We start from the raw sequence: 27607 nt of genomic DNA, 5'->3' as shown, positions 1-27607 counted from the left end.
AATGTTAACTGGGGCTTACCATCCATCTCATTACTCTCTTATTACTCAAGAAGAAAGAAAATGGGACAGTTATCAGCTAGGCTGCTAAAATTGCCACCATGTTCCTACATCAAGTCCTAAGTCCAACTTCTTTTTAAGTAGCCTTTTCTCACATGGCATTTTCAAAAGCCAGTATGATACCTGAATTGCATTAAATGGCCGAGGAAAGTACTGTCCAGTGCTGATTTTGAATTATTAATTTAAGCTCATTTTCCAACCAGAATACTTTGGGGCCAATTCCTCTTTCCACCTAGTATACACTGAGAGAAAGCAAGCTAATTTTAAGCAAATAAAATTAGGCAGTGAAGTCTGTTGCAAAAGGTTACAAAAACATAATTTAAGGCAAAAATATATGCTGTGAAAAACATGTCACAATTTCCTGAGAATTAATTAACACAAACTTCATGTAAATGCCTTTTACCAACCTTGTTGTCCATCTGGCATGGTCACAATGATGGGCTGACCTATTCCACTGGTTGGAATGGAGTGCAAATTTCCAAGCTGAATTCCATCTGTAACTATTGTGATGACTTGCTGACCCCCTGAACTAACTACTTGCTGAATTGCACCATCCACAGATTCTGCAGTAACTACTTCCTCCGTAGCCACTACTGGAAAAAAAAAATATGTAAAAATCAAGGAACAGATATAAAAGTATGAATAGAAGTTTATTTTTATTTTGCTGCTTTTGATGTTCCTGCTTCTTTCTTATACAGAAAAGCTTTTACCTATTTTTTAACTTCAGTATCCAGTGGTGTTATACATCTATGTAAACAGTTGATTAGAAGTCCTACAATTTACAGTAAGTGAGTTCCAACATCTATGTGTTCAAGTGTTTAAATGAACTGTTTATCTTCATTTAATTCTATGAGGTACGAAACGTGTGAGATCTCCTAAGGTCACAGATATGACAAAGGTTACACCAGCGTAGTAAAATTCCACAATCTCAAAAGAGAAAGTATTGTGTGTGGTTATACTCCATTTACACTTACATTTCCACATCCAACAAAACAGGGAAATCTGTATTTTTCAAGTAGACAGAATAAAAAGTATTCCCTTTTTGGACTATGTGAGCAGAAGTTGCCTTGATAATAAGTGGCACATAGATCTGGTGTTATATAATAGTGAAAAAAATTAATATTTGCATAAATAAAATCTAAAACTATGCTCTCAATATTTTATGAGAGGCTCAGAGAGAATTCTGACAGCTGAAAACAGCACTCCTTGCCAGGCCTGGGTAAAGAAACTGCCAAAATCCTTTTCCACAGGCAATCTGATGCTTAACCACGAATCCCAAAAGACATACACAGGAACATGCATAGCAGCTTTACTCATAATAGTCAAAAAACTTGAAACAAATCAGATATCCGTCAAAAGTAGAATGGATAAATAAACTGTGGTAGATTCATGCACTGGAATATTACCTAGCAATTAAAGTGACTAAATGTAAAACATGGATAAATCTGACAAAACTCATGCCAATGGGCAGAAGACCTAAATAGAAATTTCTCCAAAAAAGACAAACAGATGGCCAATGGGCACAGGAAAAGATGCTCAACATTACTAAAGAAATGCAAATCAAAATTACAAGAGAGATGCAAATCAAAACTACAATGAGGTATCACCTCATACCAGTTAGAATGGCCATGATCAAAAAGTCTACAGATAATAAATGCTGGAGAGGCTGTGGAGAAAAAGGAACCCTCCTACACTGTTGGTGGGAACATAAATCGTGACAGCCTTTATGGAAAACAGTATGGAGATTCCTTAAAAAACTGAAAATACAAACTACCATATGATTCAGCAATCCCACTCCTGGGCAAATACCCAGAGAAAGTTCTAATTTAAAAAGATACACACACCCCAAAGTTCATAGCAGCACTATTTACAACGGCCAAGACAAGAAAGCAACCTAAATGTCCATCGACAGGTGAAACAGATAAAGAAGACGTGGTATATATGTACGATGGAATATTATGCAGCCATAAAAAGGAATGAAATAATGTCATCTGCAGCAACATGGACGGGCCCAGAGATTATCATATTAAGTGAAGTAAATCAGAAAAGACAAATATCATATGATATCTTTGTATCTGGTATCTAAAAAATGATACATATAAACTTACTTACAAAACAGAAACAGACTCACAGACATTGAAAATAAACATATTGTTATCAAAGGGGAAAGGAAGGGAAGGATAAATTAGGAGTTTGGGATTAGCGGATACAAACTACTATATATAAAATAGATAAACAACAAGGTCCTCCTGTATAGCACAAGGAACTATATTCAATATTTGGTAATAACATAATGAAAAGAATCTGAAAAAGAATATATATATATATATATGTGTGTGTGTGTGTGTATGTGTGTATGTATATATATATATGTATGTGTATATATATATATAACTGAATCACTTTAATATACACCAGAAACTAACATAACATTGTAAATCAACTATACTTCAATTAGAAAAAAAACAAAAAACCATTCTGAGTGATGTAAATCAGATACAAATTACATGCTGTATACTTTTCATTTATGAACTAAGCAATGATTATACAGGAGTGATCACTTTGTGATAATTCATTAAATTGTACACTTATGAACTAAGCACTTTTCCATATGTATGTTACACATCAATAAAAAGGCATTGAAAGGAGTAATGGCAGCAATGGATTATAACATTGAATTTTTTAAAAAATCCATTTATCCATAATAATACCTCATGAAAAAGGAGAGAAAGGGGGAAAGAGCACAGATCTTCTTGATAGAAGAATGACATCTAATTAACAAAATTTAAAAATTATCACTGTAACCCCCAGCATAACAACTGATTCAAGCAAGCATCACTAATACATGTTAACAACACTGGTGAAATGTTTTTGGGAAACATGATGTTCAAATGTTCTCAAAGTATCACACCAAAGATCAGCATTAGTTACAAAGGGGAAAATGTGTCTATAAAGACCTGGCAGTCACCACTCTCACCAGGTGGTCAGTATCAGGATGGCCTGACATTTTGTGCCTCCTGATGTGATGTGATGTGATGACAGATCACAAAATATCACTTGTGTTCTTCCTGGAAATGTTTGACCAGAGTCTAATTATTAAGAAACAAATAAATCTAGAATGTGGGTGATCTCACAGACAACTGGCTTAAACTCTACTAAGATTCCAATGCCATAAAGAACAAGGTTGGGGGAGACTAAAGAGACATAATAATTGAATACAATGTATAAACTATGATTGGATCCTGGATGAAAAACAAAGTTATAAAGGACATTTGGGAGGTAACTGAGGAAACCTAAATATGGACCATAGGTTGGATAATATTACTAAATTAATGCTGATGTTTTTAGGAAACCTAAGAGAGCTGTGACTATATAGGAGGCTGTCCTTGTTCTTGGTAGATACATGCTGAAGAATTTAAGAATGAAGTAACATGATGTCTATAGCCTACTTTCAGATAATTTGGCAAAACAAAATCTTGTGCGTGCGTGCGTATGTACGCATGCGTGAACACAAAGGCATGGCAAGATGTTAACAGTTGGTGAATACAGATGAATGGTATAAAGTTCACCCTCCAACTTTTCTATGGGTTTTGAAAGCTATCAACGTAAAAATTGTTTTAATATAACTAGTTCTGCAAAAAGAAATGACAGAAAAACTATTTCTAAATGATATGGGTTTTTTAAATGATATAGTTTTTTAAAATGTGTTTTTGAGGCAACACTTTACTAAAAGTATAACTAAATAAAACCATTCTTTCCTGAAGTCATGCTACCATTTGGATACACAATTGCGCTGAAAGTCACTTAGGTTGCTACCAACTTCCAGCAGAACATCATGGATACCAATGACCACAGGATTTACTACTTACAGAGAGGCCCTAATTATACAAACTCCTTTTTTTTTTTTTTTAAGGCAAGTGTACTGGGACCTTAGTTTTCAAGAATGAACTCATGGCAACAGGCCTGGCTGTAACCCTGTTCACTGTGTTATTTGGGGAATCAAGGGTCACAGTACAAACCACAGGTGATATTCAAAACGCAAACAACCTCTATGTTTTGAGTTCTCTCATTTTTGTTTGTCTTAAACTATAATTAGGCTTTATCACCAAGCACTTAAGAAAATTTCAGGAAGATAATTATAAAATGAAATGTAGGGCATAAAAAATTGTAATAGATTCAGTCGAACAACTACTGAGGTTTTCAAATACATTAATTATTGCTTTGATTTTTAAAAAATTATCCATATGAAAAAGAAATATTCACTCTGGTTGAATGTTAACTACAAGTAACAAATATTTTAAAGCATAATCATATGTAAGAAATTTCTGAGATCACACACAATCAAGGCACAACTCAAGAACTTTCATCTTGGCACTATTTGCAATGACTGTCATTAAAATAATAGAGTTCTTGCCTTTCATCTAAAAAGCTTTCTTTCTTTTTAAGTTGTGCTATGGTAAGAAATTTAAGAAAAAATTATAAGGAAACCAATTATGTAAAAAACAAAGTACCTCCAGGAACCCTAATAATAACCCAATAGTGAAATGTTGAAACAAGTAAGAATAAAACAGAAAGCCTAAAAACTTTGAGTGCTATTAAAAAAATATACGTACACGTATCTCCAAATATAAAACTCTTGGATAAAAAAATAACTGTAATAAATAGTCATTGATCTAATTTAAAAGTCAAGTTGTAATATATGAAGAGAGCCTAGATAATCTACACTATCTTTGAAAATATTTGAGATCTCTTGTTCAACATGACTTTTGAGTTATAATGCCATAAAATTCAACTAAGACGGGGAAAAAAACTATCTTTAAGATGTTATACAAGATTGAAAACTCAGTATGTATATACATATTTCAACAATAAAAAGGAAACTATGTTTACTTAAAGAAAAAAAATAACATTTCAAAGGTGTTACTGCCTTCAATTAAACCTGAAATCTTAAAAAAAAAAAGCAAAACCTAAACAATCTTATGAAGCCCAGTAACTCACCCTGAAAGCCAATTCACTTTCATCGCTCTATTTTAGGGGCAAAGAAAAAAAAATGCAAACGGGATCTGGTTCAAATTTCAGTGTTAGTAGAAAGGAGGGAAACAGCCACCAGATGCATTATATCTTTGGAAAAACAATTAGCAGAAGAAGCTCTAAAGACAAAAAGAAGGGTAGTCACAGATGTCCATTTAATCAAGGGATTATATAGCTGGGCCAAAAGAAAGAATAAGGCCAAGCTATGCAAAATTAACGTAAGACTGCAGGCTAGAGCCATCAAACAGTGTTTTACGAAAGTTTATTTCAAAAGGACCAAACTACACTGCAGATATTACTGCCTATGTCTAACCAATTTTAACTTCCTATTTTACATCCAAATAACTCACAAATCCACTCACTTCTTATTGTCTGCCGGATCCTAATCCAGGCTAGCACTATTTCTTCCCAGGTGACTGTATTAGACTCCTAACTAAACTCCCTTCCAGAGCCCACTAAAGTAATCATTTTTAAAGTCCTGTATAATCTTAACCTTCAGTCATCATGAGTGACTCTCCCACTTGCTGAACTCAGCCACGCTGGCCTCTGAGTCCTCTGAAAGGACAAGTTCTTTCCTGCCTCAAAAGCTTCACTTGTCCCTCTTTCTAAAATGTTCTTCCCCCAAGTTTTGCTCCACTAATCCCCACTTAATCTTTAGTTTAAATGTCTCTTCCTCTAGGAAGATTCTCTGACCCATCAACTAGGTTGAAATCTTGTATTCTTTATATCAGGAATCACATTTGTCTGAGTGAGTAACTGCTTAATAATATCTCATTCTACCAAAAGACTACATGTTCCATAAAGATTGGGACTGTGTCTGACTGCTCACCATTTTCTCTCTAGCACTTAGCATAGTACCCAGGACATAAGAGATATTCAACAAAAAGCTGTTCAATGAGTGAATAAATAACAGTTTTCTTGTTGTAGATGAATAGCTATTTGTAAACCATTAAGTGGAAATTTCAGCCCAAGAACAGTTTTGAGTCATTTCTTTAACATAAAGCGTGATATACCCTTTCATGAATTTTTATTACGTGTACATTTTTGTTTTGTTTTAAAACAGGAAGAAACAGAGTAATGGTGAGAGTTTACTGGAATTCTGATTTTTTTAAACAATTTTTTAAAACACTTTTTAATGGGGGCTGTAATTTAGGTTCGTTTTTATTTTATTTTTTTTAAACAGAGGTACTGAGGATTGAACCCAGGATTCTGTGCATGCTAGACATGTACTCTACCACTGAGCTATACCCTCCCCCTTGATTTTTCAAATAGGAAATACCTATAACAGATCAGCCTGTGGAAAGATAGGGTAACATTTTCATTCTTCAGGGCACAACTCAACCTCACCTCACCCCACTCCCCTATCCCCAGGCCCCAACTCCAGCTACAAGTAATCTCTTTTCTCTGAAGAACTATAGTAATTGCCTAAATAATTTATTTACAAATCTCTTATGTAACAATTTTAACCTACTCTAACTTTTCACTTATTTCTTATTTCTCTAACAAGATTATATGTTCCTACTGATTATAACTCTCCCCTCACCTTTTTCCTGGCTTTAGTCTCCCTCCTATCCTAGACTGGAATACTAAATTTCAAATTTGTTGACAATTTTTTGGAAAAATAGCAACTACAAGCTGGCTCCAAAACAGATGCCTGATCATTCTTCTTCTAGAGTAGAGTCAATTAAGCTCCAAGCTTAAAACCATGACAGAAAACAAAACCTCCCTGATGTATAGTACCTGTAGGCATTTTTAAGTTTTGACGGCTCAGAAAGATAGTTAAAAATAGCATTGGGAAGCAGTGACTTATGGAGAGATCAAAGTTTTGTTTCTGCACGTAGCAGGCATAAAACTTAGTATAGAATACATGCTCAGGTACCTTACAAAATAAGCTGGCCAAAAATACAGAAGTCAGCAGTCACAATGTTTAATCCCTTTAGTTAATGCACAGGAAAATATACTCTGAGAACACTTCAAATACGTTTCAGGAAGATGCTTGCTTTTCTAAAATTAGTGAAAAGAGCACATAAGAAAAAAAAAGTATATTTTAATGGAACCTCTGCAAATCTTGCCAGTCAAATGAAATGTTCAGTTGTGCCTAAATACATGAAACCTGTACATTACTTTCTGATGGTAAATCTCTTACCTGCCCAGGTAACTACTATGACAAAATAAATAAAGCAAAGGAATTCAAATACCAAAGAGAAAAAAATAGACCAAAACTAGACTGCAAATTAGACTAATTTGGTTCTAGAAGATGAAATATCAGTCAAAAGAAAAATAGTTCCTAAAATTAGCAAGTATAATGATGGGAACTTTCAGCAAGTACGGTAGATACATACCTAAGTATAACTAAGTATAACTTAGAGGTAAGTTAAAAGATGAAAAGGAAACACATTCCCTTAGTTTTAAATAGGTAACCACATTTAGTCCCCTGAAACAATTCTTCTTTTTATTAAGAGGTCAGTAATATTAATTTTCTTTAAATCACAATTTTATCAATGCTTACTAATCAGTACGTTAGAGATAAAATTTCATAGGAATTACTATAATCTACAAAATTTTTCTACTCTATTTCAGAACTCAGTGTGTTAGAAACTTAAAGTAAAGGCACATAAATTAGAGGTAAGTAAGACCTACTGGGTCTATAGTCTATTGACAGTAAATAATTACTCTGTTTTATTTTTAAAGTGCTCAACATGTTAACATTCTTCTAACCTCAATTTGAGCAATTTGAGAAATTTGGTCTCGATAACTGATGTCATATTTTTGTTTTAATTATGTCCTAAATTATCTGAAACCTGCTCCTTAATTATTCAATTTTTAAAAAAAGATTAAGTAGCAGGCATAGAAATATACTCAATTATTAAAACTATTAAAGCCAGTCCTCTCTCCCATATCTTTTCCTTATTGAAGGAGCAGGAAGCAAACTAACAGACTTCCCTGATGCTGAAACTGTCAGCTGATTTATTCTGAGAAGTCCTGCAGCTTCTCCCTTACTGCTTTTGAGCTAAACAACTCCCAAACTTTTCCATAACGTTTTCCCCTCCCTATACATTCTTTACCAAGAATAGCTTTAACCCAGAGGAAGGCTGATAATCTCAGAAGAATGGACAGACCCCATGGAGTTTCTCCAGAAAGATTCATCCAGGTTAAGAGGAATGTGGCACCCTGTAAAATGCCCTGATTGTTATCACCTTTTCTGTTCATCCAGTTTTTCTATAAAACCTCAAGACCCCAACCCCAAGATGGATTCACAGTCTCTAAGGCATTATTAGCCTAGAGTGACTTCCCTTTGCCTGGCAAAGCAATAAAGCTCTTCTTCTCTGATTCTCCCAAAACTCTACCTCCAAGTCTCAATCCGTCTTTCAGGGTATAAAGGCCGGTTCTGCAGCAACATTATTAGTGATTCATCTATGTACCCCATAAATCTTACACATAAAAAATGAAATAAATACAAAATGTATATTATTCAAGCAAATCTTTGTTGGAGTACACTTACGATCTTTTAGATATTTACTATGCCCAATTTATTACTAGTAAAAAATACACTTTTTAAAATCTGGATCAAATTCTTAAATTTTGGTGTGCCATCAGAATCACTTTTGGGAACATGTTAAAGATATAGATGTTGAGGCCCCACTCCAAACTTAATGAATCAGAATCGTCTAGGGTAGAACTGGGGCAAATGTATTGTTGAGAAGGTGATTCTGATTCACACAAAATTTTAGACCCCTACTCCTGTTGACATTACATATTAATTCAAACTAGTTGAGAGGAGTTCAAATGAGTAGAAAACTTGAATTACAGAATATGCTGAAGAGTATAGCCTTCTAATCATTGGGTACCTAAATTAACAAGGTAATTCCCAACTATTTCCAAGCAAAAATCCTAGTAGTTTGTTTTAATAATGTAAAAGAGAATGACAATTATTTTGTTAATGTTTGAGCTGCCTGTACTTCTCCTGAATTAATTCCATTCAAGAATTATGAAGGATGTTTTAAATAAGTATTTTGAAAACTGTGGGCATACTTTTAAAGGCTATAAACTTTTTCACTGATTTATTTCCAAAATGAGTAAATTAATTTCATGTATCAAAAGATAGCTATATTCTCCCTTAAAAAGAAATGAAAAATAAGTAACTTAGCATTTTGATTTATGTATCACTTTCTTATGAGTTGGCTGAGTGTGAATCAGTCCCTTATATTAACTCAGGCTATACTAATAAAATATTTCTGAAACATCAAAGCTGAAAACTAAACCTCAGTCAATGGTCAATGACAGTAACCTAATTCAGATGACTACTGTGAGAACAAAATGAGATAACGCATGTAAAGCACTTAACATAATAACAAGTGTATAGCAAGAACCCTATATACGTTAACCAGTATTTTTCTATAATTCATTATGCCAAATTAAACTTATGGCTTATACCAACTGTTTCATCATCTGTTTCTGGCTTGACCCTGGACGGATTATTAACATAGGCCTAAAGGCTCAGGAACTGAAATAAAACCTCCCATTAAAACAATTTAATAAAAATGAACATTAGCAGCAAACTCTTCAGGGTATACTACGACTTAGCAAATTTTTTTTGTACTTCTATTAAACAGACAAGAATCATGAAAACTATGCATGAAGATTAAAAATTTAATCAAGCTGGTTAAATGTCTGGAAAAACAAATGTTTATGAGGAAAGAATTCAACTGGAAATAAATGCTAGTAAGGAAGCAATTCAATGAGATACTCTAATCATCAAACATTGACAATCTGAAGTTATTTTTGCCTGTAACATCAAGACAAGACAGAGGTATCATTTGGTTTCACAATGAAAGCACTGTAGATAGACTTCCTTTATGAGGTTCCCATTGGATTAACATTAAGATTTGTTTTACATGTCAAAGATGGTCTTAACGTAATCATGAAAGAGCTGTTTAAAGCCATAGTTTAAGTGAACTGGCACAGTATCCTGACTATCACAAGTACCTTCCCTTTATGTACAGGACCATGTCAGCCAGCTAGCCTCCATTTCAAATGCAGTCCAACTGCTGCTGAAGTCTGGCTATTTGGTATCAGAAGATGTACTACTTAGCTGGTAAAAGTAACGAATATGAGCAGTACCAATTAGTGCACTGATAGTTCCTACATTTTGTTCTTCAATCACTCAAAACATTTATTTCAATAGACTGCTTCAACAAACACACCTCGGGAGTAAAAGTAGGAACAGTGATGCTTTTGTTTCATATAAGGCAAAGTAATAATCTCACAAATATTTATTCCTATCACAAACCAAATTATAAACATTCTAGAAGAGACTAGTCCACTGATCACCTGAAGAAACTGCATAGAGGAAGCAGTCTATTTAGTGGTCACAGACACACACACAGCTTGGGAATCAATCAGACCTTGAGCATAATCTTCTTTTCACCACTTAATAGCCATGCTACTTAGGGCAAGATTATTTAACCTCCACAAGCCTCAATTTCATCATATACAAAATAGGAGTACTATTTTATTTCCCAGATCCTAAGATGTCCTTGAAAAAAACATACAAACATTTCTAAATCAGGATGAGTCTGACAACTGATGTTAAAAGGAACTGGCCAGCCAAGAGGTAGAGAAATAACTTGACTGAGCATGTGCAAACTGAGCTGTGAGAAGATTTTCTTTATGTGATTACGCACCTCAGCTGAGTTGTTTACACTGGCGGCAATGTACTCACCTGAACTTTAACTTAATTCAAGCTCTTAAAATATCTTCAACAAGATTCCACTATGTGTAGCATTGAAATGAAAAATTATTGTGTTCACAGAAGACTGTAAATTACATGCAACAAGAGTCCATCAAGTCCATTAAAATTACTAATTCTCTCAGACTAGACCACATATAACATTTTCAAAAGCGGACATTAGAAGTTGGTATGACTAACTTATGGAGCCAAACATCTAAAATGTCAAAACCTCCAGCTGACTTTGAAGAAAAGTTTAAATTTTTAGAGACATATATTTTATGAAGTATAAAGATATACTGTATAAAGTATAATCTTACAAAGAAAAAGTTTACAAGCTTAATCAGATAGAAATCCACCAATGAAATTAATTTTCTTTGATATGCTTATGCAATTACAAAGGTGCTGACGAGATCCAAGCATAGGTTATAAAAGCAGTATGTCAATACCATGATGCACATAGCTGCTAATGGCCAAAAATGATTCAGAAAAATCTTAAGACTCCCAAATATAAAGGTTTAAATTCAAACATTGATTATGATGCTAAAGAAGCTGGAGAATGAATAAATGTTTATTATCATAGTTAGAGGGGAGAGTGGGAGAGAGACAGACACACAGAATGAGAGATAGGCAGCCCCTTCTGCCAGAAACAAAACAAAACAAACTTCCTTCAATCAGTAGCACCTTAAAGAGTCAAATCCAGTAATATCTACCTTCAATCTTTCTGGTGAGGATTAAATGAGATCATTAAGTAAAATATCTGTCACAGTCCACAGGACACTCGGTAAACATACAGTGAATTGTTGTTATTATTATTAATCACACTTTGAAAAAAACAATTTAATGAATGACAACAAATTATTCTTTACTTTTATAAGCATTGGTCTAGATATAATGGCTTAAACTACAGTAAGAAAAATAATTTTATGGAGTTTTTAAAATTCCCTAATTAAAAAAATACTTTACTTACATAATTTCAGCAAGAACTATTTCAGTTAAGTATAAAGGTAAGCCTTATCTAAAACAGATAATACTGTTTGTCATCATTTACCCCCAGCTTATTCTTTAATGGTGGTTGTTGGTACGCTATTTCCTATTCTGTCAGTCATTAAGATTTTACATCATTTTAATAGAACTGACAAAATGTAAAAGTTATGAAAAAGACAGCAGGTTCATATGTATTTGTCTACTTTATTTATACAAAAAGTCACAGACAAGTAAAACAAAGTCAAACTGGGTACAAAAACATGTTTTCTGTAAACCACAGAGGTTTGTTCTTACTTTTAATTAAATTAAACTTTATTTTAATTAATTGCCAAGATTTACTATCTTTTTAAAATCCAGATTTTTCAGCTTCCCATGAAAAAACAGAATCTGGCAACACTGAGCGTATGACTATGATCAGCTAGAGCTGAGCAGGAGATGTACCCTTGCCCTGCCCCACTCTCCTCAGGTGGCCATCTCAACCCTGCTCTCTTCAGCCTTTTACATTTCCTTCCTGGCCTTTGTAAATAACTCAGTCTCCAACTTTTAATGTACACATTTGACTTGTTTTTCTAACCTGGAGTTTCTGAAGAATTGGACAATGGAGCAGATGCTTCAGCTAAGGCAGCTAATGTAGCTAATACTGATGTAGAGGAGTTTCCAAATTGAACAGCAGATACACCCGTTTCATCTATGAGAAAGGAGAAAACAAGTTTGAATTTTTAAGAAACTTAATCCAGTGCATTTTTCTGACAATCTATTTTACTTTATTCAACTCTTAAATAAAGTTTAGATAATACTAGTTTTGTGAAAAATGAGCCTGTATAGCATTAAGTTTTGAAAGGTAATACTGCAGTACATTTTGCAATATCATCTTTCTTTTGATTATTTTGTCTCATGAAAATTTGGTTTTTGGCAATTATAACAAAGAAAACCAAGGTGGCTGATATAATCTTACCCTCATTCTCCAACAGTCCTTTCTTAAAAGGATGAACACCTACTAAAGCATAAAATCCCAACAGCTATCCTATATGCATCTCAATACCTGTTGCCTTGGATGAATTTTCTGAAGATACCAGACCTGTTAGGTTCACCACCCCTCCAGGTCCAATGATAAACTGCGGTGTTGCAGCATGTATCGTCACAGTGTCAGGACTCTCTGGGTTTGTGTTGATTTGGTTCTGCATAGCAATCTAGGGGACAAATCATCACCATGTTTTCAGAATTATAAGCAGAACACATAGCACAGACACTCAATGTAGTACAAACACAAATATAAAGGAACATTCTGTAATCTAAGAAGAATCATATAATACAAATGAAAATCTTTGTTTATGGTCTACTGAGAGCACAGTGGTAAATCACAGGTATGGCTTTATATCCTAAGTTCCCTGTAAGGCAGCACATCCCATGTGAGGAGAAATGGGTATCTGAAAGGCTTTTATAGAACACAGTTGAAAGATATTCTGCTGCCCTGTGGCTACAGAAATTAAATTATTTAAATCAAATTATGTCCTTTACTATATTCAGCAATAAATAACACTACATGTAGAAAGCATGTCTTTCCCAATTAACTGTTCTCCATCTTCAACCCAAGGCCCCAAACTAAACTCTTAGGTGTAAGAGAATTGGAAGAAGCATGGCAAAATTCATTTTCCTGGACACATAACATCTTTCAAGCAACTAGCTGAAGTTTAATAGTCTCAGATGGTCTTGGAGAAGAATTCTACTGGGAAGGAGAACAAGAACACAGGCAAGAAGAGGTAGTAAATAAAGAAAATAATTTAGTTGTCTAGCTGAAGGAAAGAGAATATTGGTTATTACGAAAACTTGCCCAAAAGCCATAAACAACTATGTTCACAAATATCTTCTTCTGAGGATGGCAGAAAAGAAAAGAAAAAAGAAAAGAAAAGAAAAGAAAAGAAAAGAAAAGAAAAGAAAAGAAAAGAAAGAGAAGAGAAGAGAAGAGAAGAGAAGAGAAGAGGAGAGGAGAGAAGAGAAGAGAAGAGAAGAGAAGAGAAGAGAAGAGAAGAAGAGAGAAGAGGAGACAGAAAGGAAGAAAGAGAGAGAGAAAGGAAGGAAGGAAGGAACCAATCAGAATGATGAAGACTACATCACTTACTTAGGGCACATCATTATGATTGCCAAAAAATTTTAGTGGGGGTGTGGGAGTATAGCTCAATGGTAGAGCACATGCTTAGCATGCATGGGTTCAATCTCCAGTACCTCCAGTAACAAAAACAAAACAAAACAAAATTTAGTGGAAGTATAACAGACTTGAAAAACCATATGGTATTCAAATATGCAACAAAAATAATAGAATAAAATGTTTAGAAGGAAATTCAGAACTTTAAAAACACCAAAAGCAATTACTTTATCTAATTTTCTACTGTCACATGCAAAGACTGTGGTCTTACAATGAAATGAAAATGAACAGTAAGTAATGAACAAAGAGGAAGTGAAAGAGGAATAGGCCTGTCCAAAATAACAAGTACAAAATGAAAAGCTACAAGACAAACAGTTCAAATTATCCACAAGACAGAAATCCTTTTATTTTCTTAAATTAAAAGCCAAAAGTTACCTGTAATATCTCTGCTAAATCTTCGTTTCCATTGTCTATTGAAATATCAAATGCAGTTTTACAAAATTTACTTTGTGTGTGTACATCAGCACCATATTTGATTAAAAGTTCTACCACTTCTTGATGATTGTGTTCTGTGGCCCAGTGTAGAGCTGTCATCTTCAACATGTCCTTTGCATTGACATCAGCACCATGCTACGAAAATTTCAAAATAAGAAATTTCTGAAATATGAAATATAAAGAATCCCTGATTTGACAACACTAGCCAGTGTGCTTTAATCAGGAATTTGCTATTAACATGATCACTGTTTTTGTGTGTTGAATCATCTACATGTTCTCCACACATCTGTCACTTAGTCAGTTTTCTATCATGTTGGCTTTCCTAACTGCTTTTCTTCTAATTTCTCAGGGGTACAGTAATTATTTTTTCAGTCATCCAGCCATGAGCAAGAAGGGCTGGAGTGGCATGAGGAGTGAAGGAAAACTATGAGCATTCTTCCAAAACATTCCATTTATTGTTTACGTGAAAGCATCCTTTGCTTTCAAAACCAGTTTAACACAATCAGTCAACAGGGAGCTATCTAGAGGTACACTATCCATTATGGTAGTCACCAGACACATGTGGCTATGAAGCACTTAAACAACAGCTAGTCCAAATAGAGATATGCTGTGTATGTAAATACACACTGGAATTCAAAGACTTCACACCAAAAAAAAATGATGTAAAATATCTCATTAATAATTTTTGTATTCCTTTCATGTTGAAATGATAATATTTGTATATATACTGAATTAAATGAAATATCATGTTAAGAATTTTTTTTTTACTTTTTAAATGTAGCTAATAGAAAATGTAGAATTACATATGATTCATATTTGTGGTTTACACTGTATGTTTTTTGGACAAGCTGATCTTGAGGCTAGAATAAAAAGGATTAAGAATATCTAAATCTATCACTCTGTTTTAAAATTTTCTCTTTGGCATTTAGATAATTAAAGAAAAAGCCCTGTCTGTTTTATCTGTTTATTCATTTGTTAGTTATCCAAACCTAACATTCCCTTTCATGTACATTTTAACTGTGTTGAGTAAGACAAAGCTGTAGTCCCTCACCACAGCAAAAATCAAGATCTAAGAAATCAACTGTTTGATTTAACTAAGAACATACATAGAGGAAATTCCCCCCGACCACAAAAGAAAATTTTACGATAATTTTCATTCATATAAATGCTTACACACAAAAAAAGAGATATTATGGAGAGGAGTGGGGAGTAGATATTCAATCAAACTAGTTCCCTACTCCCTCTTATAAAACCACTATGGTCTTATAAGCCTGTGGGGGCTTACTTTTAAAAGCAAAGTGCAAAAAGAGAACACATACCTTAAGCAAAACCTCTACTATGCTGGCATGGCCCTCAGAAGCTGCCATATGCAACGGTGTTCGGTCCACTTTGGTTCTGGCATCTCTACTTACACCAGCTCGAAGTAGTACTTCTGTGGTGGAATAATGCCCGTACTGTGCTGCCAGATGAAGTGGAGAAGTTCCCAGCTGTACCACAAGAAAAACCACATATAAAACACTATTACTTTCTACTCTGTATTTCCTGTTTACATTGAGAGTAGATTATCTTTACATTAAGTGTTTACATAATAACTCAAAACTGAAAAGAAATGATTTTTGCTGAACAGTCTCTTTATAGAGGCCTTCAAGAATTCTCATTCACTTCTCAAGGAGGAAGAAAAGTAAGGATTTTATTTCATTCAAACTTGAATTTCTCATTATTTTTATCAGATAAATAGCCTAAACAAAATTAATTTCATCAGGAATTAGACATAATTAGGATTTGAGAAATTTTTCTGAGTATTAGAATGTTTTCCTCATACCATTCACACAAAATCTCTTTTCATCTATGAAATTCACATCAAATAAATTTAACTGTACATTTTTACATTAAACTTTTGTAGGGCTTAAAAAATTAATTAAAGCACCTCAATGACCTTTTTTAAAGGAGTTAAAAGAGTTCATATTGTCATTTTTCAAGGGAAAAATCGATCCTGAGGTGCACCTGCCAAAGGTGAGTTAAGACAGAACCAAAAGAGAGCCCAGTTTTCCTGAAATTGATTCCACACTGCCTAGCCACGACATTAATGTTACATTCCTAATATAGGGAAAGTACATACTAAATATGCAGAAGTGCCTTATCAGAGGTATAATCATTAACAGGTGAAAATTAGAATTAAGCTATATCACATGTATTTAGAGGCATAGAAAGTCCCTACAACTCTCTGATTACCAAGGCACTCATGTTCTAAAGACTCAAGAGAGTTCACTAGAACATGGTATTTGCTAAGACCACTACTGTAATAATAGCAACTAAGGCTTTGTTTAAGCACTTTGCAAAGCAAGCACTATTCTCCGATCTTTACACCTATTTTATCATTTAATAGCCTCATAACATAGGTACTACTACTATTCTCATTTGGCAGTAAATGAACCTAAGACACAAAGAGGTTACTAATTTGCCTGAAGTCACACAACAAGCAAGAGTTCTAACATAAAGCTAGGCATGCGGTCTTAATACATGGTAAAAATAGAAACCATTTACCCTGGAAATAGTTTTACTGCTATTAAAAGTGTTGAATTTTTAAGGGAAGACCATTCTAGCAGATCTAAGAAGATTCTTAAACAATTCTTTCTTTCTCCATGCTCTATCATAGTTTTCTCTAACTGGCCCTTTCCAAATGCTTAAATTCTAATATTTAGTGAAGTACCTCAACAGCCCATTTAGCAACCATGACTTCTGCTCAGTGTCATATAATGGTTTATTTTGTAATTTTTTCATCTTGAGACCTTATCTTTTTGGCTGATGATTATATATATATATATAATATACACACACACACACACACATATATATATATAATGTATATATATACATATACACACACACACATACATATATAAAGAGAGAGAGACACATATACATGTAGTCTGAAGGAAAAAAATGAGGCAAACACTCATGAACCCACCATCACAGTCCAGAAATAAAACATTACCAGCACTTTAAAATCTCCCCACATGCCGCTCCCTAATAAACCTTTACCTCAACTCCTGAGATAACTACTAGTCTGAATTTTGTAATGAATATTGCTTTACTTTACTTTTTTTTTAATTACCATGTATCCTTAAAAATATTCTTCGGGTTTGCTTGTTTTGAACTTTATTTAAATAGAATCACAATGCATGTATTTCTCTGTGACTTGCTTTCTTATGTTCAATATCATGAGATTCATCCACGTTGATGAATATAAGTGTAGTTTACTAATTTTCTCTACTGTATAACATTCTACCGAATGAATAAGCCACAATCAATTCAACCAATCTATCTACTGTTGAACACTAAGGTTTCTAGTTTTTTGTTATTATGAATAATGCTGCTACAAACACAGTCCTGCACGTGTCTCAAGTATGTGAATAAGAGTTTCTCTTGGGAATATTTTTAGAACTTCAATAGCTACATCATAGGGTATGTCCATGTTCAAATTTACCAGGTACTGCCAAACTGTCCTCCAAAATGCTTATACCAGTTTACCCATCTCCTCGCCAATGGTTGGAACTGCCAGACTTTTTTTCTTTTGGGGGGACTAGTCTGGTAGATATGCAATAGTAATTCATGATTTTACTTTGCATTTGCCCAATTATTAATGTAGTTGAGCATCTTTTCATGTTTATTAGTCATTCGAACTTTCTCTTTAGTAAAGTACCATATCAAGTCATGCATTTGCCCTCTCTTTTTGTCTTGTCGTCGTCTCACTACTGTCATGGGAATCCTTACGTATTACGGACACTAATCCTTCTTGAGAGATTTGTGTCTTTTTTATTCCAGGGCTTATTTATGTATTTTTCTAATTGAAGTATAGTTGATTAACAATAATATATTAGTATCAGGTATACAGCATAGTGATTCAGTATTTTTATAGCACATACTCCGTTGAACGTTGTTACAAAATAATGGCTATAATGCCCTGTACTGTACAATATGTCCTTGTTGTTTATTTTATACAAAGTAGTTTGTATCTCTCAATTCCATGTCTCTATTTTGTCCCTCTCCCCTTTCCTATCCCCACTGGTAACCACTAGTTTGTTTTCTACATCTATGACTCTGTTTCCATTTTGCTATATACATTTATTTTTTAAATTCCACAAATAAGTGTGTGTGTATGTGTGTGTGTGTGTGTGTGTGTGTGTGTGTGTGTGTGTGTGTGTGTGTGTGTGTGTGTGTGTATGCCACGTCTTATTTATCCATTTGTCTGCTGATGGACACTTGGGTTGCTTTCATATCTTGGCTTTCGTAAATAGTGCTGCTATGAACACTGGGGTGCATGGATCTTTCTGAATTAGAATTTTCATCTTTTCTGGATATATATCCAGGAGTGGAACTGCTGGATCACATGGTGGTTCTACTTTTAGTTCTTTGAGGAACCTCCATACCACTTTCCATACTGACTGCACCAATTTACATTCCCACCAACGGTGCACAAGGGTTCCCTCTTCTCCACATCCTCACCAACATTAGTTATCTGCAGAATTTTTCATGGTAGCCACTCTGACAGATGTGAGGTGTTACCTTACTGTTGTTTTGAAGAATCTTTTTGTCTTGAGGTGCCACAGGATCACTATGATGTGTCTAGATACAGATTGCGTTTATTGATTCTGCTGGTGATTTGTTGGGCTACTTGAATCTGGGAACTGCCATTTGTCATCAATTTGGAAAAATCCAAATCATTTTTTTCAATTATTTCATCGCTATTCTCACTCTCCTTGTGGATTTACGATTAGACATATGTTAAACTTTGTCACACACTAGCCTTCATGACACCTGTTACCTTTTATATTTTCTACCTATTTTTCTCTGTGCTGTATTCTGGATGATTTTTTCCTATCTTTCAGTTTACTAATTTTCTCTTCAGCTGTTCCTAACTGCTATTAAAATCTTACCAAAAGTCTGTATACATCTGCTTCTACTGTCAGTTGTTTCAGTGGGTTATTGTCCAAGTTGCTTTGTGCCCTTGTATGTTCAGTTATTTTTGACTGTTCACTTTCTTTGCCATTTCACTTGTGGCTATCAAGCCTGGGATGAAGGAAGGTTCCTCCAGAAAGGACATTCATTTGCTTCTGTCAGGAATGTGGGGTAACCTCTAGTCCAAAGATCACTTTAAATTCATTTTTCAGTTCACAGTTTTGCAGAGTACACAAATATTTATGAGTTCAAGCCATAAATGTATGCAAAGGATGGCTTTTGACTACCAATTCTATCAACAAAACTTTACCTCTCTCCATTTGGTACCAGGGTTCAAGTCAGTTCATTTTCCTTGCAGTACCCTAACAACAGAGGCAGGTGCAGGGGCAGGATCCAGCAGGAGGAGGGAGGGACTATTTCTGGTTTACCCTTACAATGAAGGTACATCTCTTGGGGATTCCAGAACTATGCGGAAAGGATCTCCCAGGAGACTCTTCTCTACGAGCAATCTCAGGACTTCATCTTTAGTAACCTATGCCATGGAGGTGGGAAAACCAACAGGCAAATTTACTGAGTCCCCAAATGTTCTAAGGGTGAATTTTCTCTGCATTCTGGCCTTCACTTAGTTTTTCAGGTTGATAATCCTTTACTTTCTAACTCATCAGTGCACATAAGGCAATTAAAAAAAAATTTTTAGTGAAAATATCTTTCGCTTTTAAAGACAGACACTAAAATATTTAAGGATGAAACAAAATAGTTCCTGTAATTTGCTTTAAAATAATACAAAACAAAGAAAGTAAATAGGGTTACAGAGGAAACAGAATTCATCATGATTTGATAATTTCTGAAGATGAAGGTTATGCAAGTGTTGATTTTGTTTGAAGTTTTCCATAATAAAAAAATTTATTTTGTTTTGAAAGAAAAATAAAAAAAGAACACTGGACAAATAAGCCAAAGACAACAAAATCAAAACTCTGGATTTTTTCAGTTGTTACCAGTGGTAGAGTTAACCCAGACTTCTAATCCTCCATACTCCCAAGACCATCCCTTCTGATTTACCTGCAGAATTAGATCGAGTTGTGGTTTTTGTCTTCCTCACAATCACCTTCTGTAATTACTAAGACCTCCCTCCCAATCCTTTCTACCTTCTGAGTCATGTATGCAATAGTTTTGCAAGTATCAACTGAAATGTAAACAAATTTTCTTTTTAGAATCAATTATAACATTAACCCCAAATTTGTTATTTTCTGAATTATGAATTCTGCCTGTGCTATTTATAAGGCTTTTAAATTAAATCCCAAGCAGCTACATTTTACATTACATTAATCCTTTATTACTGAACTCCATAGTCTAAAAGAAAAACCTGTGTGTGGACAGAATATTTAGGCAAGGAAGTCCAATATTAGTGTGTGTGTGTGTGTGTGTGTGTGTGTATGTGTGTGTGTATATATATATATATATATATATATACACACTAGCCATTCTCTTTAAAAGCTTGCTATAATTCTAAAATTGCAAACAAACTTGCAAAAAAATTAATTTTTTACCACGTATAAACACATAGTGACTAAACTCTTATCTGGAAAAACTCAAAAATGAGAAGAAGAAAAAGAAAAAGAGGGAAAAAAAAAAAGCCCACAACATTAAAATCATTCTTTACCCAGTCTGTAGTAAAAGGAGCTCCATTAGCCATCAAAATACGAACTTCATCATCTTGACCTGCTCGTGCCGCTTCTAAAAGCTTCTTTCCCAAATCTACCAGGGACATCTAAACAAAACACAGACGAATTTAACATCTCCATTTATATATTATGACATTACTCTTTTTTCCTTCTATCTTCATTAATAAGTCAATTTTCAATTATCCTTTCCAAAGATTATGATATGGTTAAACTCAAACTATAGATCACACAAAAGCAATTTATATTTGAATTTTGAGAACAGATTTATTATTAAATATTTACCTACAATAATGAAATTAATTTGAATTCTCTGAAAATAATTGGTGAAAGATAAAAGAGATAAGTGGCAGAGAAAGTTTGTCTAAAATTTAAAATAGGCAATAAACTGTTTTCACTGGAGAAGTTGTACAATAAATTTTTTTCACAAATGTGAATAGAAATAAGGTAAATATACTGTCCTCTTCAACTAGGGTAAAATTTAAAATAAATCTGCCATAACATTTTTTGCAACAGTAAATATGTTCAGAATTTGAAAATAAGTATTTTCAACCCTTGTACCAGAAATACACTTAAAAGTTCTTTCAGAAAAGGCACAATTCACATTCAATGAAAATAATCAAAAGAGTCTAACAGTATTATCAACAGTGTATGTGTCTCACCAAGAACCTAGAAAGTAAGTATACTTGGTATCCTGAATTCAAGATACCTGAAAAGACTAATGTCACAGCCTGGGGGTGTGCGCGTGTGGTCTTGAACAAGAAATACTGAAATATGAGTTAGTGAAAGATCATCAAAGGAGAACACAGATGAAGAAAGATTCAAATGTATCAGTGATGTTCAAATTCAAGGGATGACAGTTCTAGAAGAAAGTTCCTAAATCCAGAAAAGACTACTATTCAACGATGCTATATAGTATCTGGAGGAAAGGCAAACGGATAGAATTTAAAGCTTGTGGGGAAGGAAAGATGTGAAACCCCTGAAATTTACACAAGAAAAAATGTGCCTGGGGTGTGGATTTGTCTCAAAAAGTGACAAGGGGAAATAAATCATGAGGGGAATGTCAAGTTGATTAGTGTATCCCAACTGTATGAACAATTATTACTCAAGAAAGAGGGGAAAGGAGTATGTGTGTGTGAAGGGCATTGACAGAATTTGGAGAGTTACTTATGCCAGAAAGGAACATAACGCATCACATAACTAGAAGTGTTAGGGAACCTAAAAGGGTTGATCAAAGGTTCACTTAAAATGTCCCTACAAGAACACAAATTTTTTGACACAACATTGTAAAATGACTATAACCCAATAAAAAATGTTAAAAAAAGAACACAAATTTGTTTAAATTATTGTATTTTTTTAGTAGATTCCATAACATAAAAATAACCAAACATAAAAAGAGCCACTAGGAACAGATGTTAATACTAGGAGGCTCACACAATGACTAGGCGAGATGTATATATCCAAAACAGGCATTTGTCATTAGGCAGGAAAGAATTTCTTACAGTTGTTCTATTTGTAAGGATACAAATAATCCATAATACATCCTATGGTGAAGAATAAGAAAAACAATCAATGCAGTTGTGGGTTTTATGTGGGGGTTTAAATGCTTTTTTGTGACATTCACAATATTTTCACCACTGAATTTCTAATTTCCTTTCCTTTTTCCTCCCATTCTCTTATTCATACCTTGGTGGAGTCTTTGGAATCCAAAATACTCCTTAATCCCACTAAAAGCATTGAAATCACAAGAGATTACTGTTCTCTAATGAAGGCTTTTTTCTGAGGGCATATGTACCAGCTGGACAGGAGTTAACATTTTCAACAGGCAAAGAAACTGCAATGACTATTTTGCACTAAGGGCAGGATAAGTTAAGAGAACCTGACCTCTCTCCTACAGAAGTACAGTAAAATCCAAACTGGCCACGCTAACAAATACAGTGTCTACACTCTGGGTGACCAAAACTTAATATTAATCTGGTTTCATAATGAAATAAGTCTTTCCCCAAAATACGTATTTTTAAATATGTCTTACACAGTAATATAAAATCAGTTTGCAGTCATTCAGCATACATACTGCCAGATGGTTTAGACATCTGGATATCTTTTATGAAACGGCAGCTTAGGGCTTTTCCTCATTCTTTAGAAATTCGGTTGTCTGCCTTTTTCTTATTGATTTGTCAGCATTCTTATATAGGTTCCAGATCTGAGTCCTTTGTAAGGTATAATACATATTAAATTCATATTATAATTATCTCCCTCTAGAACCCTGATTTCTTGACTCTCCACCCTGTGTTCTCTCCTTAAAATTACATAGTATCTTCTACGAGTAGATAATTGTCAAGTCTCATTAAAAAAAAATCAAACTAAAATAAAAACAGCACAAAAATGAATGTAAGAAACATTAATATTATAATTATTTTAAAGGTCTGACTCAGATGAAAAGAGAAAAGCACACCAAGCACTCAGCAGTTCAACAGTCAAGGGCATGATCACACATTTTCCAAAAGAGAAAAAAGAAATAATTAACAAGAGTAAAAATGTTCAGCATCACTAATGGTCAAAAAATGTAAGTGATTTTTTAAGTCAATTTGGCAATATTTAACAAAAGTTATAAAAATGTTACGCCTAATCCTAATGACCCAATAAATGACCCCACTTCTGAAGATCTATCCTAAAGGAAAAATGAAAATATACCAAACGGATCAAAAGTATATGTGCGTGTTTACACATATTATATATAGATATATATTCATTTCTATAACGTGAACAAACTAAAGGCAGGAAAATAGTTAAATTGTGGAATCTAACAGAACAGGATGCAGTAATTTAAAATAGTAGTTTTAAAGTTATATAATAACATGAAAAAGTGATGCTATGTTAAGTGAAAAGATACAAAAAGCTATATACCACTGACTTACTAAACAGAAAGAGCGGAAAAAATAAAGAATACACAGGCTACTGGGGACCTAAAATAGCAAACATATGGATCTGCTTATAAAAACTGCAACAAAACAATGATGCATTTGAACAAAGCAATTTACTTAGTTCGAGCCCTCAGATTTAGTTTGTTATCTATATATTTAATCCTCAGAGATAAAATACCAGATTTCAATAAAACCACTTAAAGGCTTAGCAATAAAAGTTCTTTTTTGGTATGGCAAATAATTTTCCCCAAGCAAATGGTGAAGCCTGATTCAATTCAATAAATTTTAATGAATGTTAAAAACACTTATTGAAAGTATACTATGTAAATGATACTAAGTTTAATACTCCATTCTTCTTGAGAAGAAAACCCCCCAAAACCCCACTGTAATAAATTCCATTTTGAATTTCTTTACTGCTTAGAAAAAAATCTTATCATACTCTGATATAAACCATTTTTTAGCTCCAATTAAAATGTATTTTAGTAAGATCTATAAGGTAACTTCAAAATGTCTATAAACTAGCTACTTTTGCTCAAAAGTACATGCTGAGAGGGCCATCTAGTGGTAACAGGTATTACTACCAATAATTACATTCATAAAGCTTAAAGTCTATTTTGTTTTGAATTTCTATAGTTTTATAGTTCAAAGAGCTATTATGAAAATTAATATTTCCTGGACATGAAAATTCTCTATAAAACTATCAAGTACTAGTTCCATGTGAATTGTTACTAGCACTCAAAAAAGAATACTGTTTTATCAGTGATATCTTTCTATGTCAGCATACACAGACCTAAACATTCTTTTAACTGGCTGCACAGTATTACGGAGTGTGGTAGGTAGGCTGAATAATGGCTCCACCAAAGACCTCTAGATCCTAATTCCCAGAATCTGTGAATATGATAACTTCATGACAAAAGGAACTTTTGCAAATGTGATTAACTTAAGGATCTTGTGATAGGAAGAGTATCCTGGATTGTCCAGGTGGTCCTCACAAGGGTCTTTATAAGAAGGGAGGCAGGAAGAGCCTGAGAAAAAGAAGCAGATATGAGAGAAAGCGAGAAAAAGAGATTTGAAGACACAGCAGATGCTAATCTTGAAGATGGAGGGAGGGGTCATTAGTCAGGAAATGCAGGCAGTCTTTTACAAAGTAGAAAAGGAAAGAAAATGGATACTCCCCTAGAGTCTCAAAAGGAACACAGCCCTGTCGAAGATTGTTTAGGTCTTCTGACCTCCAGAACTGTAAAATAATTTATTTATGTTATTTTAAGGCACTAAGTTTGTGGTAATTTGTTATAGCAAATAGGAAACTATTACACTATAGAGGAAACAAATACAGAGTATGAGTACATTAATTCCATTTTAATTTTTCATTTTTACAAACAATGCTATAACACAGACATTCAACATACTCTCAGGTTAGCATTTTTATGGAAGTTATTCTGAGAAGTATAATTGCTAGAGTTTTTAAAATCACATTTTAATTGTAATGAACACTGCCAAATTATCTATCAAAATATTACACCAATTTACACTCCCACCATCAGTGTACAAGAATGACTGTTTCCCCATAAGGTCCCCACTTTCCTAAGAAAATTGACCCCAGGTTTAGATTTTCCTACAGTCAAGGCCAAGGATCCAGTGAAATCATAATCACAAAGCTGATGAAAAAACTTCCACAACAACTTTCTTCAGGAATCATGACCTGAGAAATTCCATTTCCACACCAGGATAGCAAGACTTCTTAACTACAAGACTCTTTACCATCTTTAAAGCCTCTAGTAAAAAGACATCTTTATGTGACAATGAATATATGTATGTTCATGTATAACTGAAAAATTGTGCTCTACACTGGAATTTGACACAATATTATAAAATGATTATAAATCAATAAAAAATGTTAAAAAAAAAAAAAGACATCTTTGCCCCCAACTGGGAGTTAGGGAGAAAATATCCTTCTTGGGTTCTCCCATGTCATTTTTCACCCACTTTAACTGTGAAAGCCTGCTCAAAACCTTATGTGCTCACATTTAGTTCCATAGAGGGAACATTCCTTTTCAGGGAAACTTTGGCTTCTCTAGTGCCTACCTATTCTGTTCAAAACATAGGCCCTCATTTGACCCACCAACTCACCAATTATTAAATGATAATAATCCCTAACATTTATGTGACAAAGAATTTTACACACATTAACTCATTCAATCTCACATACTAAATAGTTATCATTTTATTATCATTTATCATTATCATCATTTTACAGATGAGGAAACCGAGGCACAGCAGGTTGCACTGCCCAAGGACAGACTGCCCGTGAGGATTAGAACAAAGGCAGTCTGGCTCCAGGGTCCATGCTCACAGTCACTATGCTATACTTCTGATCTGATCCTCCTAGTGACCACAGGCCAGATGTCCCCACTGAATGCAGACACTAACAATTCTACTCCCTGGGCTAAACACTAACCACTATCTCTACCTACCTAATTTTATTTCACATTGAACACAGACATGGTACAACAAAACTCGCCACCAAATTATACTCTCATTTGCATTGGTCACCACATGGTTCATGTTTATGTGTCTTACCTAAATTATAAAATGCTTGAAGGCAAGGATGGTAGTTAATGTATCTTTCAACTAGATTCCTTTTCTTCTCCCCTTAAATATTGGCAATTCCTCAGTGTTCCAATTTTCAGTCCTCTTTTTCTTTCTCTACATTCTCTCATCTAGCAGATTTTATCTTTTTTAGCCGTGATTACCTGATAGCTTCCAAATCTACCTTCAGTCCAAACCTCTCTACAGAGCACTGGAGCCAAGTATTCAATCGCATAGACACCTCCACCTGTAGGTCACAAAGCACCTCAAAATTCAAACTGCCCACGTACTGGCTTGTTCCCTCAGTCAGAAACTTTGGAGTCATCCTTGACTCCTCCCCACCCTCAACTTCCTCAATTTCAATCAATCAAGACCCATCACTTTTACCTCCTAAATATCCCTCAAATCCTTCTACCTCTTTCCACTGATACAGCATAGGCCTTCAATAAATATTTGTTGACTGAGTTTTTTTCCTCTCTCAAAATATTTGCCCATGCCTCCACCCTTTCTCTTAGAGCACCTCTAAACTAGTATCTATGCCTCAGTCTTGCCTTCCTCTAATTTATTCTCCACTCTGCTACCAAACTTCTCAGTCATTCTTAAACAGAAATCATGTCCCTCCTCAGTTACTGCAAATAAAGTCAAACTCTTTGCCATGAGATTCAAGGCCTTTCATATTTGGCATCTGCTGCCGTCACCCCCACATCCTCCACTCACCACCTCTCACACTGAATTCTATACTCCAGATAATATGTTGTATTGGGCTCTTTTTCTCACCTTTGGGCACCTACACACAATATTCCCTCTGTCAAAAACAATGGTTTTCTCTCCACACTCATTTTGCCATATTTATTTCTACTTGTCCTTCAGAGTTCAGTTTATCTTCTCAGAGAAGCCTTTCCTGATGGCACCAAAATTAACTCAAGTATTCTTCCTGTGAGTTCTTCTAGCATCTTAAGTTTATCTCTATCATGGCATTTATCAAACCACGTTAAATGGGCCTGTTTACTTGGCA

The 27607-nt window shown here is 34.2% G+C and overlaps 1 protein-coding gene and 1 long non-coding RNA gene across 11 annotated transcripts in view; one reads left to right on the top strand and one right to left on the bottom strand.

Moving 5' to 3' along the window:
* The window catches only part of GABPB1 (GA binding protein transcription factor subunit beta 1), a 59282-nt gene that overhangs the window by 7430 nt on the left and 24245 nt on the right, over positions 1 to 27607 (bottom strand). For 6 of the 10 annotated variants that reach the window (XM_072962466.1, XM_006208351.3, XM_072962463.1 and 3 more), the window contains exons 2-7: positions 21061 to 21168; positions 15761 to 15928; positions 14382 to 14576; positions 12846 to 12993; positions 12378 to 12491; positions 465 to 650 (exon numbers count right to left, since the gene is read on the bottom strand). In XM_072962466.1, coding sequence (XP_072818567.1) covers positions 465 to 650; positions 12378 to 12491; positions 12846 to 12993; positions 14382 to 14576; positions 15761 to 15928; positions 21061 to 21168 — 919 coding nt within the window. The remainder of the gene's footprint in view (positions 1 to 464; positions 651 to 12377; positions 12492 to 12845; positions 12994 to 14381; positions 14577 to 15760; positions 15929 to 21060; positions 21169 to 27607) is intronic. The other 4 variants (XM_006208352.3, XM_072962464.1, XM_072962462.1 and 1 more) reach the window with 3 other exon arrangements.
* LOC140696798 (uncharacterized) lies at positions 3065 to 8418 on the top strand. The gene is made up of 3 exons (XR_012073315.1): positions 3065 to 3336; positions 7669 to 7713; positions 8163 to 8418. It is a non-coding gene; the product is annotated as an uncharacterized lncRNA (long non-coding RNA).

The sequence above is a fragment of the Vicugna pacos genome, chromosome 6 (genome assembly GCF_048564905.1).
Source record: "Vicugna pacos chromosome 6, VicPac4, whole genome shotgun sequence".
Lineage (NCBI taxonomy): Eukaryota > Metazoa > Chordata > Mammalia > Artiodactyla > Camelidae > Vicugna > Vicugna pacos.
This window is presented reverse-complemented; position numbering and strand designations above follow the sequence as displayed.